The sequence below is a fragment of the Podarcis erhardii genome (genome assembly GCF_964252035.2).
Source record: "Podarcis erhardii genome assembly, chromosome: 7".
NCBI classification, from domain to species: Eukaryota; Metazoa; Chordata; class Lepidosauria; order Squamata; family Lacertidae; genus Podarcis; species Podarcis erhardii.
In genome coordinates, this window is record NC_138511.1 from 36,426,312 (window position 1) to 36,441,641 (window position 15,330).

The 15,330-nt window shown below is 39.9% G+C and overlaps 2 protein-coding genes and 1 long non-coding RNA gene across 14 annotated transcripts in view; 1 reads left to right on the plus strand and 2 right to left on the minus strand.

The window, feature by feature from the left end:
• Window positions 1–608, minus strand: part of RBL2 (RB transcriptional corepressor like 2) — a 30,543-nt gene extending 29,935 nt beyond the window's left edge. The window contains exon 1 of the mRNA XM_081870160.1: window positions 50–608. Coding sequence (XP_081726286.1) covers window positions 50–415 — 366 coding nt within the window. The 5' untranslated portion in view covers window positions 416–608. The remainder of the gene's footprint in view (window positions 1–49) is intronic.
• LOC309346526 lies at window positions 577–12,178 on the plus strand. The gene is made up of 2 exons (XR_014158670.1): window positions 577–704; window positions 11,817–12,178. It is a non-coding gene; the product is annotated as an uncharacterized lncRNA (long non-coding RNA).
• Window positions 3,327–15,330, minus strand: part of CHD9 (chromodomain helicase DNA binding protein 9) — a 75,710-nt gene continuing 63,706 nt past the window's right edge. For 5 of the 12 annotated variants that reach the window (XM_081870123.1, XM_081870125.1, XM_081870127.1 and 2 more), the window contains 8 exons: window positions 13,579–13,742; window positions 12,171–12,443; window positions 11,324–11,492; window positions 9,710–9,849; window positions 8,436–8,657; window positions 8,000–8,128; window positions 7,134–7,238; window positions 3,327–6,703 (listed from right to left, as the gene is read on the minus strand). In XM_081870123.1, coding sequence (XP_081726249.1) covers window positions 5,840–6,703; window positions 7,134–7,238; window positions 8,000–8,128; window positions 8,436–8,657; window positions 9,710–9,849; window positions 11,324–11,492; window positions 12,171–12,443; window positions 13,579–13,742 — 2,066 coding nt within the window. In that variant the 3' untranslated portion in view covers window positions 3,327–5,839. The remainder of the gene's footprint in view (window positions 6,704–7,133; window positions 7,239–7,999; window positions 8,129–8,435; window positions 8,658–9,709; window positions 9,850–11,323; window positions 11,493–12,170; window positions 12,444–13,578; window positions 13,743–15,330) is intronic. The other 7 variants (XM_081870131.1, XM_081870124.1, XM_081870128.1 and 4 more) reach the window with 6 other exon arrangements.

A 15,330-nucleotide genomic window follows, 5' to 3' on the forward strand; every position in this document is an offset into this window, starting at 1 on the left:
CCTCCCACTAAGCAGCACCCCGCCCCCTCCGCTGCGCCCCTCCCCCTACCTCCAGGGTGTAATTCCTCCTCATGCTCTGGTAGCTCAGCCAGGCCTCAGCTCGGGCGCGCTCGTCCATGTTGAGGCTGCTGCACAGGTCCTCGTAGCGCTGCCGGGTGTCTCGCTCCGCCTCAGCTGCTGCCGCCGCCGCCGCCGCTTCCTCCTCCTCCTCTTCGTCGTCGTCCTTTTTCTCTTCATCGCCGTCCGCTGCTCCTTCTTCTTGGACGGGGGCGTCGGTTATGGCGGCCCCCGCTTCCCCTGCGGCCGCTGTCGTCGCTCGGGGTGAGGCGACGGGGGTCGGCGAAGGAGCGCCCCCTCCGGCGGAGGCAGTGGCAGACGCGGCTGCCTCCTCTTCTCCTTCGTCTCCGCTCAGCATCGCCACTGACGGGCGTGGAGAGGATGAGGAGAGCGGAAGGCGGCGGCGAGGGTCGCGCGCAACAACGCCGGCGAACTCGAGAGCCGCGGCTCGCGCACAGGGGCGGACTGCGCCTGCGCAGCGGGTTGTTTTCGTGCGTTTGAAGCGAAGGTTGGGTGGAAAGAGAGAGGCCGATGCCGAGCTGGACCCCTCCTTCCCTCAGCCGCCACCGCCGCGGCGTTCGAATCTAAACACCTCGTCTCCCTCAGCCCACCCCCACGGCCCCGCCCCTCACCGCTCTGCTCATTGGGCAAGGGCGCGCCCACGCGAAGCCAATCGGCGTGCTGCTGTCTGCGCAAGAGATTTAAAAGTCAAGAGCGGCGGGGAGGAGAGCGGAAGTGGGAGCGTTCGTTTCTTCTGGGAACTACAATACCCATAAAGCGTCAGCCTCAGTGAGGGGCGGGGCGAAGTGGGAAACGTGTAATGTGTCATTTTCCTCCTCCATATCAATCCCAAAGGAAATAAATCGTTTACCACTGATCGCCAGCTGCCTCAGAAATGATAGGATCTTACACGTTGGACACTAACTGTTTAGTTGGGGACTGTAATCATAGTACATCACATCAGACTTTTTCTTTCTAAGTTTCACAGCGAGGTCTTTTAAAAAAACGAAATTGACACACCGACACTCAACAAGATACAGGCCTCAATTTTGTCCCCTGTAAAAAATATAGAAAATGCCTGGATAAAACCGGTAGTTTGCTTTTTCACAATTCCTGGGTTTTTATAAAAAATATGGTGCCGATGCCCATCATGGATAAAGGTAGTAGTCAAAACAAAAAAAATTCCTTACAGTAGCACCTTAAAGACCAACTAAGTCAGTTCTTGGTATGAGCTTTCGTGTGCATGCACACTTCTTCAGATACACTGAAACAGAAGTTTCCAGACCCTTCTATATAGTGAGAAGGTGGGGAGGGGTATTACTCAGAAGGGTGGTGGGAATGGGTGATTGGCAGATAGCTGTGATGAGCCTGTTGACGACTCTTGACGACTGCAATAGGTCATACAGGAAAAAGCAAGGGGTGAAAAGGTGAAAAATGGCTTTGTCATGTATAATGAGATAAAGGTAGTAGTGTGGTGGGTGGGAGCAGCGATTCAAGGGAATGGGATAGAAAAACAGCCCAGATACATCAAGTATTATATGCTGGTGTGGACTGCAAGAAGCCAAGTGGCAATTAAAATTTGGAAAGAAATACCTCCCCCTCTAGAACCACTTACAGTTCGAACTAGGCTCATAGTGTTAATTTAGGGGCCATGTATAGTCTTACTCCATTTCTTGTCTTGTTTTCTGATCTGTAGCATGCCCATAATCAATTAAACCCCTTGTTTATAAATTTAAAAGTATTTGCCATGTTTACATTCAGACAAATGAGAAATGTTATACAATTCCTATAAGCACATGCCTACCAACTGTATCCATGGTTTGTAAATATCTGAAAGGCTGATGCAAGCTTATTTTCTGCAGCTCCAGAGGGTAGGAGCTGAACCGAAGGATTCAAATTGCAAGGAAGGAAATTCTGATTAAACATTATAAAAAACTTTCTGATGGTAAGAGCTGTTCAATAGTGGAACAGATTACCATGGGAGATGGTGAATTCTCCTTCATTTGAGGTTTTTAAACAGTTGCTGGATGACCTCAGCCAGGGATAATTTGGCTGCGATTCCTGCATTGCAAGAGGTTGGAAGATGACCTCTAGGATCCCTTTCAACTGCAGTTATATGATTCTTTTTGCATTGCACCCCCTAGCCAAAAGTAATCTACCATGGGTGTTAGGATACAGAATGGCTGTCAGCAACAACCATTTCCTTACTGCACTGCTTAATTTGTATTTTTATAAATTCCATAGAAAATGGCAGAATATATTTTATATAAAATTATTCACTATCAGATATGGTAACAAAACAAAGTTAATTCTAGAGTTTGAGAGTATGCAGTGTCCATATGACATTTCTAACATGGTATTGTAGCAAAACCAGCATTGGCTGAAGGAAAGAACTCCACGCCCTGTTATCACAAAAATGCATGCCACGAGTCTAGGTTAGATGCCTCAGTATGTTTGCAAAGATCTCAAGGCAGCATCTAGCCATACAGCCTTATACTTTTAGTTGATAACAGTTCTTTGCACCTACACCAAGTTGCTTCTGAAATTTAGGGTAATCCCCAAACCAATTTGATGTAGTGCAGATGAAAGTGTGGAAAATTTATATGCAAACAATTCCCAACCTGCTGGATTAACTCTTATTATATTTTAATCATATAAACCTAAGAATCATTTTAAATTAGGTAGCACTGTCCTCCAATTTATGAGGTTCAAAAATTAATGATGTGCCGTAACACAGATTGGACCTAATGCACATCTTTTAGTTCCATGAAATCAGTTTGATTATGCATTTTCAGGTAACTGGCAAATTCCAAGGTGCAGTTGTGTATTGCATCAATCCTACAATGTTCTTCAAATTATACTCTAATGATAACATATAACTGAATGAACCTTTGGGAAGAAGCACATTCCACCACTAATTGCCAAGACAAGTGCAGGATGCAGAACATTTTCTAGTATTCAGCATTCACGTGGTCACTAAACTATAGCCTTTAGTTTAAAGTATTTCTTGATGTTTTAATACAAAATCTTACTATATAATACCTCTGGCAAGACAAAACTATTTTGACAGCTCATATTACCTGCACATTCAGTATAAGCCGCTCATATGAATTGCAGAAAATTGTAACCACAAATTCTTTAAATACTGAATAACCGCAGATGTTTAGCTCCTCTGATATTGCTGTAACAACTGTTTACTTTCTGCTCAAGCTTAACTACATTGTGTGATAACTAAAAGGCATTTTTAATGTATTGAGGCCAACATCATGGGTTGTCAAAGAATATGTTTAATAAAAAATAATTAAACTTCCATTTGCTCTATAGAACATCATAGAAAGTAATTCAATAAATTACAAATGACTTTAAGACGCTTTTTCAACTACAAGAAAGCAAATTCAGACTACACAGAACACAACTGGCAAATATTGCAAAATGTCCAAAAGAAAAACAGGACTAAGACGGATCATGAAGCCTGAAACAAGGGATAGAAATACAAGGCAATAAGAGCTAAATTTCTTTTTAGTCACTACCAACATACACTTCTTCACCATATTGGATATCTTTTGTACTGAAATTTCAGTATTAATGTAATTCTAATAAAGGCTCCTTTACAACCCTTGACTTTATGCAGTCACACTTGCATATTGTTTAGCCGACAGAGCTACATATTTCTCACCTTTCAGCTGATGCTGATTAAAAAACACACACCTTTACTTCATATTCAAATCTTTCAGTCACACATTGAAACTGTAAAATTTCCTTATTACAGAGAGATATCACTAGAATGGTAAGTAAAATTCACTTGACCATAATTAGGAAAATACTTTATTTCATAAATTTATTAAAAATTATGTTTAGGATTTCTTTGGGGGGGAGGTACGTAGGGGTATGGTGCAAAGTGATATTGTTGAAATACTCCATTGACTAAGTCAACAACCGTGTTTGGAAAACTTTGGCTATATCATGGATACATACAAGATAAATAAAAGTGCTATATTACAAAGGGCAAAATATTAAATATGTAATACATCCTTTCATGATGAATAATTGCTACCCCTTTTCTTGTGGCATGTTTTGACTATTGCTAAGACACTGAAGGGCCAAACAAGTCATACTATTCCGGGGAGGGAAAATACAGTAAACCAGCACAATCCAAATGATACTTTTATAACTGTAATTACATGTAATACTGCTTTCTAGTCAAAGGGGTTAATAATTTTGCATGTACAAACTTTATTTTTATTGGTAAAGATCTTGGTAAAAAACAACACAGTCTTGTTTACTGTACAAGCAAGCAACAGAACTGTATCAAAATACTAAATTATTTCCTTTTGAAAAGATTTGTCACTGACTATATCATCAGTATTTTTTTACCCATTCACTCAACTTGCCTATTCTTGGACCACAAGTGAAATTAATACAAGTTCACACCTTTTCACCTCAGTTCCACTGTATGGTGTGAATCTGTGATTCTACCATGTCAGAGTAATAGCAGCTTCAGCAGAACAAGGAATCCTATTACATATCTGATTTTATGCATCAAGGTTCTAAGGATCTGTATTCAAACAGATGCTTTATAAGCACTGTCATACCATGGTTTCATGGAACACATTTCTCACATCATTGTTGAAAGTGCTTTTTAAAAGTTAAGTTATTGGGCAACTCAGCATTATTACAACTAACAGATAGATGATACCCTAAATTTTGATTTTGGGTAACATTATTCTACATAGTCAAATCCAAACCTGTAGAGAAATATGAGTATTTTTAAACATGACTACATTTCCTCTTACCATTATTAACTGGTAACTACAGGAGTTTACATGACAAACATACACGAAAGAGAAACAAACAAAACAAACAAGCCATTTTCACAAGGATCTAATCCTTATCCTTATAACATGAAGTATGCAGTGTTGAAGTGGCACTTTGAGTTATTTCAGCTTGTGGATACAGCTCCTCAATAACATGAAGGCTGTAGAAGGAGCAAAATCTTAACATTAAAAAGGTATCCATGGTGTCGAAGAAAGTAAGAAAGGGATTTTTGTGACTATTATTACAAGAGTGCAACTGGTAATGGTAATTTCCCTTGCAAAATTAACATACACAGGATGCCTTTAAAAAGCAAAGCAGAATATGAAAACAAGTAGAGAAACCAATGTAAACTTCCTAAACTAACTCAGCTGAGGTAACAAGTAGCCAATCTAATTGGCTGAATGGGAAACTTTTCTTTTAAAACAGAGTTGTACCTGAATTGGAAACATCAGCAGTGCATCACAACACTAGAGCATTTTCTTGTAATTAAAACAATGGATGGTGATGTAGTTTCTACAGCTTTCATGACATTCATTAGCTGCCCAAATTATTGCTGAGTTTTGATCTGTAAATTATAGGTGTCAAGGAGGCTGTAAAACTATATTCAAATTAAATCAATAATGCGCATAAAGAATTTTGTGTTCACTACAAATATATTAAATATACAGCTCTTACTAAGCATTTTTTAAAAATTAACCCCCCAAACAAAATTATAATGCCTTTTGCTGTAATTCTTTTTTTTTTAAACACAATTGTGTATTTGATAGTACATACAAGTTCAGAAACTTATGAACTTCAAGAAATATTACATGCAAAACGTCTTTGAAAGCAGTTTGCACTTCTAAACAAATACTGAAATGTTCGGTCATTAAATTATTGATGCACTCACTCAACACTGGTTATTTACAACAAAATAATTCAAGAATAAATTCAAAATCAGTTTATAATTTAAGTGCAGAGTTTGGGGTCAGTCTTCATCACTAGAATCCGAATCCTCAGACGAGGACGATGTACTGTCTGACCCAGAGGAAGCATCGGCTTTCTCTGAACCCTCATCTGTGCTGTTTTCATTGCGAGAGCTAGGCTCTGCTCCCCTTTTGTCTTCTTGATCTTTAACTCTAGAATTTTCCTCCTTTTCTTCTGTTTGCTTGGCTGTGCCTGTGCCATTGTTTTCATTGTTCTGTACATCAAAAATATTGGATTGGGACAAAGCTGGGATATGGAGATTAAGGCCTGGAGTGAGAAGCATCCCTGGATAAAGTATATTGGACAACAGTAAGGGGTTAAGAGCAAGGGGGCTGGCGGCTGCAGCAGCAGCAGAAGATGTGGAAGGAGAACCCGACACAGAGTTTTCTCCACCATTATGTGCATTTTGGCTCTCTGTCCTTTCTTTTTTCCCGTCGGGCTCTCTTGAGTCATTTCCCTTTTTTTCCTCGGAAGCAGATTCTGTAGATTTTGTGAGGAGTCCTCCCATTCCTAGCAAATTTGGTAAGCCAGCCATTCCTGAAAGCAGCATGGGAAACACAGCAGCCATGTTTTTCGCCTCCCCAGCAGTGTTTAAACTAGTCGGCATTCCCATTAAGCCTGCTGTCACTTGCAGTGACTGAAAATTTTGCAGATTTTGCTGTAAGGCCTGGAGAGTAGATAGATCCACCCCTGGCAGCAGCCCATTGGCTAACAAAGGGTTGACGGGTATGCTTGCTGCTGCTGTCGCTGCAGCAGCAGCTGCCTTGGCAATCTCACTTTTAGGTCTTCTCCCTCTCCTGCTTACTTCCTCTCGCACAACAGGCCCTGTGAGAATACGGTCAAACATGCTTTCAGGAAGAAATCCCTAAGGGGAAAAAAAAATGAAACTTGGGTTATTGCATTCTTTAATACAGCTACCTATTTCTGCATCTTAAAAATATGCTGTAGCTAAATTGAGAAAATAAGTATTAAAATCAATTTCAAATATAGCAATCTGCCGATAATATGGTATAATAGATATAAGCATAGTTAGGAATGTTAGCTGGAAACCAGAAAAATAATTCAAATAAAATCATTTGCAAAAGCTGCCTTTTACAGCTTTTGAACTTTACTTTATATAGTGCCTTCAGTGTACATGGCACATAACAATACAAATAAGCAAGAGTGGTCTCAAGACTCAAAATTCTCCTAGTTGTTTCCAAACTGCTTAAAACAGGGATCACACTGCTTTAAGGCTAACCTGCTTTCTTTGGTAAGTAAAGCTACAAATTTATGACACCCCCTCTAGTACTCACAGATTGTTTTACAACATCTGCCCATTCAGGAGCTACTCCATATTCAGAATTCTCTTTCAGGAATCTGCACAGGTCCTTCAGTGGTGGAGCAAAAGCACCTCCTACCTGAAATGTAAGGATCAAAAATGGATCAAACATTTATCCGTATACTTCATGGATCCAACACTCAGTTTGCACTCATAGCTTAACAAGCTATCTTGTTTCTGTCTGTGCTAGAATAGTTATGCTGACACTAATAATAATAATAATAATTTATTATTTATACCCCGCCCATCTGGCTGAGGTTCCCCAGCCACTCTGGGCGGCTCCCAATCAAGTATTAAAAACAATACAGCGTTAAATATTAAAAACTTCCCTGAACAGGGCTGCCTTCAGATGTCTTTTAAATAATAATAATTTATTATTATTATTATTATTACTACTACTACTACTACTACTATTATTACTACTACTATTATTACTACTACTATTATTACTATTATTATTATATTTATACACCGCCCTTCATCATAAGATCTAAGAGCAGTTCACAGAATTAAATACAGGAGAAAAACAAGTAAATAATTAAAACAAAACAGCAAAACAATAACCCTTCCATCCCACAGACACATTTAAAAGGTTGTAGAATATTAATCAGCCAAAAGCCCGGTTGAAGAGGAATGTTTTTGCCTTGGGAGAGCATTCCACAAACGGGGAGCCACTACAGAGAAGGCCCATTCTCGTGTTGCCACCCTCTGGAAGAGGCACACAAAGAAGGGCCTCTGATGATGAAAGCAGAATCTGTGACAGTTTATATAGGGAGAGGCAGTCCTTGAGGTAGGGCACCAAGCTGGCATGTCTCTGGATGACAAAAGTTAAAGAAATACCTTTCTAGCATTCCTTCTATTGATTAGTTGAACACGTTCTTCCCCAGTAAGGCTATTAATATCCAGCTTATTAGGATTGCGACAACGGTGCCTTTTTTGTTTGGGTCTTCCTTCATGAAGCTGCATTTTCTGTGGTAGCAGAATTAAAAATATATATATATGTGAGCACTCACTATTATTCAAGCTGCTTATGAATAACATATTTATGCTTAAGGACCTACTTAACAAAGCTTTTACTTCTTAAATATGCTGCACATTAAGTTTTATATTAAACACCACAATATTTTAAAATGGCCTCAAACCATGCTAAAATTATCATATATGTACTCATAGCGTGTTCAAAATTACAACCCTATATTAAAAGATGAATATTACACAGAATTTGCTTGCTATATTCAAATATCACAGCACAGTTAGAATGAATGGAAATACTTACAGGAATAAAAGCTCCTAAATCTTCAACATAGCCAGGATGTTCATTGAACCATTTCTCCAAATCTTTTCTTTTAGGGGCATCATCGCCTGCAAGTCTTGTTCCATCTTTCAAGTTAATAACTGGAACTGGGCTTTCTGCATCACACACGCCGTGGGATGGTACATATGGAAGTGCTGGGTTTATTCCTGGAGCAACCTGAGGGACATTAATGCTATGGCAAACCTGCAGAAATACAAAGTGTTATGAGTACTGTTCTACTTAGTTCAGGTATAGGCAAACTTGGCCCTCCAGATGTTTTGGGACTACAACTCCCACCATCCCTTGCTAACAGGACCAGTGGTCAGGGATGATGGGAATTGTAGTCTCGAAACATCTGGCGGGCCGAGTTCGCCTATGCCTGACTTAGTTGATTGGAGATTGCTGATTGCAGTCTGAAAGCTCTCTCTCGAGCTGCATCAACAGTAGTGTCCAAATCAAAGGAAGTACAGTAATAGCACTACTCTATTCCACCTTGGTCAGACCACACTTGGAGTAATGTGTCTTGTTCTGGGCACCACCATTTAAGAATGATATTGACAAGCTGGCACAAATGTAGAGGAGGGCAACCAGAATTATAAAGTGTCTGGAAACCAAGCCTTATGAGGAATGGTTGAGGGAGTTGGGTATGTTTGGCTTAGATGAAAGGAGACAGAGAAGAGATGATAGCCACCTTCAAGTATCTAAAGGAAGATGGAGCAAGCTTGTTTTCTCCTGCTCCAGAGGGTAGGACTTGAACCAATGGCTTCAAGTTACAAGAAACTAAATTCTGATTAAACATGAGGAAGAACACTGGAAGTTTTAAAGCAGAGTTTGGATGACCACCTGTCATGTACAATCTAGCTGAGATTCCTGCATTGCAGAGGGTTGGACTGCATGACCCTTCGGGTCCTTTCCAACTCTACAATTCTATAATTCTATGAAGAAAACCAAGAGATAGATATTTAATGGAAAGCAAACATCACATTTACATATTCAAGATGTCAACTCTGCTAAAAAAGTTTTGTCTTGAAAAAATATGTGAACCTGATTAAATAAGATGCTGGATGGGAATGTCAATGCATTTTGTAATATCAACGCCAAAGCTAATACCAGTAGTACAATACAAGAAATCTACTGAAGCAAGCTGGCAGGCGGGCTTCTATATGGCCAATCTAAAGACATTAAAGCCTTCAAAATTAATAACATTTACATCAGAACAGCATGTATACTTAAAATATCAATTCACATCTGCTTACGTGGTTAGGTGCTTTGTTTCTATTTATAAACAGGATATCTACTCCTTCCACATTCTTCCTCCTTCCTCTCCTCTTTTTCATTACAGGCTGGTCATCAACTATTATTCCATTTGCAGTAGCTGTTGATTGACTGGAAGTTCCTAATCAAATTAACAGTTTCATAAAATTAGCAACAAAAGACTTTTTTTCCAAATGAATATGAACAACTGTAAAAGCAGCAACAAAAAAAGTCACTGAAAGTAAAATGAATTTATAGAAAAAGGTTCTAGCGTATCTATGAGACAGAGTTTTACTCTGAGTAGGCCCATTCAAATTAAGAACATGACTAAGGTTCATTAATTTATCTGGGCATACACTGAAGAAAAGTTAGTTCAATACCCCCAGGGGTGGAGGAAGGGGTGTGTGGTGGAGGCGGACTGCCCTGGGTGTCTTCACTGAGGGAGGTGACATTTGATGCGCCGCCTACCTGCGACTCCCAAGCCTACCCCGAGCCATCGGCGGAAGGGGGGGAGCTGCAACACTTTGCAAGTGGCATTCTCCCCTTCCCCCTTCATTTTGACAGCTTGGGGGAGGGATGGGAGTCATGGGGGGCGGCGCGCCGAATGTCCGCCATGGGCAGCTCACTCTGCCCCTGGCTGCAGGGCATGTGTGCTGCTCCATGCGCCCCAGGGGCTATCCTGCACCTGGGAGGACACCCTTCGTGCCCTGCTCCTCTCGGGAGCGCTCTCCGCCCCCCTCGGGAGCGTGTCCACCCTGGGCAGCACGGGCATATGCCCCGCCGCTGTACCACTCCAGGATTATGTGGCATACATATTAATACTGATGTCACAAAGTACCCAACTTCAATAGGCTCTATATTCTTTTCTCCCCGCAATTACAACCTGACACCAGGGGAATAACAGGCCTGCAAACATACAGATTGTAGCCTAGTATATCTTGTCAAGGCCAAAGAAAACCTCAGCATTTTCTCAGCTCACTTATCACCATTACTTTATGCTACAGCTCTTCCTTCAAAATAGTTGCTATTCAGCCTTGTAAAGCTGTAACATTCTTACTTATTTGAGTTAGGTTCTAGATAGAAGAACATCATCCAAATTATTTGAAGTGTATGCATTCTTTCACTTATGCAATCATCAATGGCAGTAATAGAATAAACTTGTTCATAAATGTTCCAGAGTTAGGGACAAGCAAGTGAGGTAGCCACATTTACTGATAACACTAAATTATTCAGGGAAGTTAAGAACAGAAAGGGTTGTAAGGAGCTACAAAACAATCTCTTCAAACTGTACCACATCATACTGTAAACGGGGACTCGATTGAATGGTACTTTATAACATTCCTTGTTAAGAGAGCCATGGAGAGAGATTCTGGTCTTCTCTCTCTCTGACATACCAATTTAATATGTGCGGGGAACGCTTTTGTGTATGACATAGCATCCAGCTGAGCACCCACCTGAAGTATGAAGTGTCACAGCACAGAAGCAAGCTTATCACATTAGTAAAACTAATGTGACAAACAGTTAAATAGCTTGGAATGGCAATCCAAAAATTATTAATACAATATCTAAGTAGCAAACCTTTTGGCATTAGACACTGGCTTTCACACAATGCTTACCCAACTCTGGCAAAGACTTTGGGAAATTGGCAAGGCTGGTCTCTGAAGCATTCTGGAGTTCCTGTAGCCTGGCAAGGTATTGCTGCTGTCCTAATGTACCATCTTCACTTTCAAATGGTCTTTTCTGAGAAAGTCCCTGCTTCTGAAAAATTAATTTCAAACCCCCTTCCTGTTGAACAAACATGAGGGTTAGCACATTTCTTTGGGAAGAACAAACCAATGAAATAGTTTAAGATCTTCATTTGCAATTTCAAGAAGAATTGATCTTCTCTCACACACGCATCTAAGTACCTGGCAGCCTTTAGTCAGGTACAGTAATGACTGCAACTGAATACTTTTATAAATAAGTATGTATTAAAACATAAATTTGTGGATATCAAGTTAATTATTATAAAGGGTTTGTATTCATTAGTATGTATTACTATTAACCTTTTACCATAAGAGCCTAAGGAATTCTGAGTATGTGAATAATTGTTCTGATTTGTTCACCAAGGGCATTTAAAAACTGGATATCTGGAAGTTCCTGTTTTCAGACATTCAAGACTGAGTTCAGAAGAGCTAGACACTCTGGAAAGCACCTTCAGCACTAAAGACAGCAGAAGAAAGGCTATATGAGAAAGCATCCCACCAGCAAGGCTTCAAAAGTCCAAGAATTGTTGTCATTTGTTGATCAATTCTGATTTTTTTTTTTTTAAAAAGGGGGGGATGCCCCAAAGAAATTTATCCCAAAATACCCATAAATGTGTGTGTGAAGGAAATAAGATTGAGAGCAGGCAGCCACTTGTAGGTAAAGCATGCTGCACACCGCAATCGCAATCAGGTCCTAGGGCAATAAAAATAAACATACGTCATTGATTTTCACTGTAAACTCCTTTTCCCGTACATGCTTCTTCACCTTTGACATCTGTGGTGACTGATCATTTTCTTCTTTAACATCTGCACTTGGAGGTGTTGGTACACTGGGCTCACTGTACTCTGCAGCGGCACCCGGGCTGTCTAAAAGCTTGGTGGTATAAAATGAAGCCACGGTATTGCTGTCGTAACTTCTCCGTGCCGAAGGCCATTTACCTTTCAATATTGTTTGACAAATACTATCCAGACGGTTAATCATAACCCGATCCTAGAAGAAATAGAAGGCAGTTAATAGCCTACTTTTCTATCTCAACAGTTAAAACAACTTGCTAAATTAATCTGAGTAATTAATAAACAACCAACAAAATGTGGCAAGGCTGCAGGATCATCAGGAGAGTTTTGATCTATCACTTAACAAATATTTTCTTCTGATTGTGGACATAATTTGGCATTATGATTTCTCTTGCTTTGTACATAAGAAGGGTAATAATACTTCCTTCAATAATCTCTACTGATGCACAAACCATGTTTTAAATTCCACTCAGGCTAGCATCACTGTTCAGGATTGTTGTGACTGTTGCGGGGGGACGGGGACGAAAGCCTGTCCACAGCAAAGTGTTATAGTTACTTCCAGAGAACAGAAATGCTGGGGGCAGTGCTGGGAAAAACCCCAGGTCTGAACAGGCCAATAGTCAGAAGGGTTTTTCTGAACAGGATGCAATAACAGATTCTTGTGTCTCCTTCCCCCTTTCATTTTAGGCAGGAAAAGTGACTGCAGCTTCTAGAATGAAGTCATATGGTTAAGCTCTTCTAGCACTGATAGTGAAAGTGGACATTTGGTGGCAGACAACTGGATCTCTGACATAACTGAGTGGCTGGGCAAAGAGCAGGGTGTCACCAGCATGTGACTGAGGGGAATATTTATTCCCATATCACATATCCTCTAAAAGAATCACCATATGCTGGAGAAATTATAGATGTGGTGGCCAGTCCAAGAGGCAAGAACACAGTAGTATTAATGCTTCCAATTATAGGGAAAAAAATGCAGTAGTGCCAGTGAAAGGAGCACAGTGGGCATCTCTGATACTGTATGATAAAATAACTACTTCTTCCCAGCCATGTCAGGAAGCAACTGAAGCCCAAATTTATATACTTCTCAAATTCAGAAGTTTGACAAAAATGAATTAGCAAATTCAGTATTTTTTGGAAGGAATTTTATCTAGATTTATATACATGTAGTCTTAGGACTCTGCTAGACTGGTAAAGAAAAAGTGATTTATATGCCATGTATATGCAATATAATGTGGAGGCCACTTTTTCTTTACCTGTTTTCCCTTGTTTAAATTTATGTTTTAAACTGAAACACTTCTTTGATGTGTTTAGATCCAGCCTTACTAACTTACCTTTGGCCAGTAGGAAGCAGCCAACATATATCCACCTTGTAAGATACAGTTAGAATTTGGTGTTCCATTATTCATTTGAAAACTGTCCTGGGTTTCATCTTGCACAGTGCTTAGGGAAGCTACACTCTCTTCATCATATGCTTTCAAAAGAGGCGTTCCTTCTGCTGAGGGAAACAATTTTAGGTTATTAGAACATAAAAGTTCCAATAATGGATACCCTATTTTTGCAACACATAATGATTTGATATACAAATGGTGATATTAAACGTTAGTCATATTCAGGGTAGACCCAAGTGATTTCAATAGGTCTACTCTCAGTATGACTAACATTTGATATCACTTGATAGCTTTTATCCTGAGAAAACATGGATTGCTTCTATGGCCAAAAGAGAGTATTTAATCAGCCAGTCCTTCTGGATGTCAAAAAGGAAGAAAACTGAGACATCTTAATCAGGATCCTTGAATACTATGCAAGTATGCAAACATCTATAATAGTAAAATAAAGATTTTTATTTTTTAAAAAATCAAACATTCTAGATCTTAGTCTAGATCATATCTTATAATAGAAATTACTTCTTAGCACCGCTATTGCCCACTGTTCTCACAGTCTGGATTGTACACAAACAGTACAGCATGAATCAGAGGCCATTGTGGAACAACTGGGCATGAGATACAGGAGGACTAGTGTACAAGTTGCTCTTTACAAACCATCATTTCAAGACTCTGAGGAACAGAACTGCTGAGAACTGCTACGACAATAGTTCCAAAACAGTCCTCAAGTGCCATTACACTGAAAATCAAGACATGAGATTATCATGGTATGAACAATTTACTGCCATAACTTTAGACAGAAAATATCATAACTAGGCAAATTTGATGGGCAATAATTTTAACCCTCAAGAAATTGATAAACCAAGTGCACAGCAACAAGCACAGGAGCAATGAAAAGCTAGAAACCAAGAGAACAAAATAAACTGATTCTATCAATTACCTAGTGCTTCATTCTAGGCTGCAAAGAATGATACCAAGCTAATAACTGCTTGGCCTGAATTTCTAAGCCCAGCCCTTCTCTGGAGATATAACCATAGGAAGAAATAATATCTGAATAGACCTTATAGCCTCTGAATCCTGTCTTACATTTTTTAGTGTCAACATTGTAGTAGTGAATGCTAGCAAAAGTTGGTTTCATTCACCACACTAGAATATGGCAAATGCAATGTTATGAGAAAAAACTCCTTTTCCCTTATGGGGTAGCCAAGAGCCCGTATAGAGTCCTATTGGAAGGAGAAAATAACAGAGGCCAACCAGAAAATATTGAGAAGCAAGGCAGCTAGTAAACCTGATCTTTATTAACTATTGCAATAGGGTGCTCACTACCACACACAGGAGGCAGGAGAGACCCAGAACAATGGTGCGGAAGCCCTTATATAGACTTTTGAAGTTGCCCACCCTGTAGCCAGAGACCACCCCCAAAACATCATAAATACATCACAGAAGGAGGTGGTCTCCAACAAAATTCCTGTTTGTAAGGATCCCTAATAATGGCCACTGATTCTTCTACCTGGACAGCCTGGCCATTCTTTTGTGATGGTAAATACTTAGTTCCTAAATACAGGTCGCAGGCTCACTCTATTCATACACAAATATGCCGTTAAGACAGGATTAAGCAAACAGACAATGGGGAGGCTTTCCCATTTCCTTCCTCGCTGCAGAGAAATATTTGAGGTCAATTTGGGAGAGTCAAAATGGTTT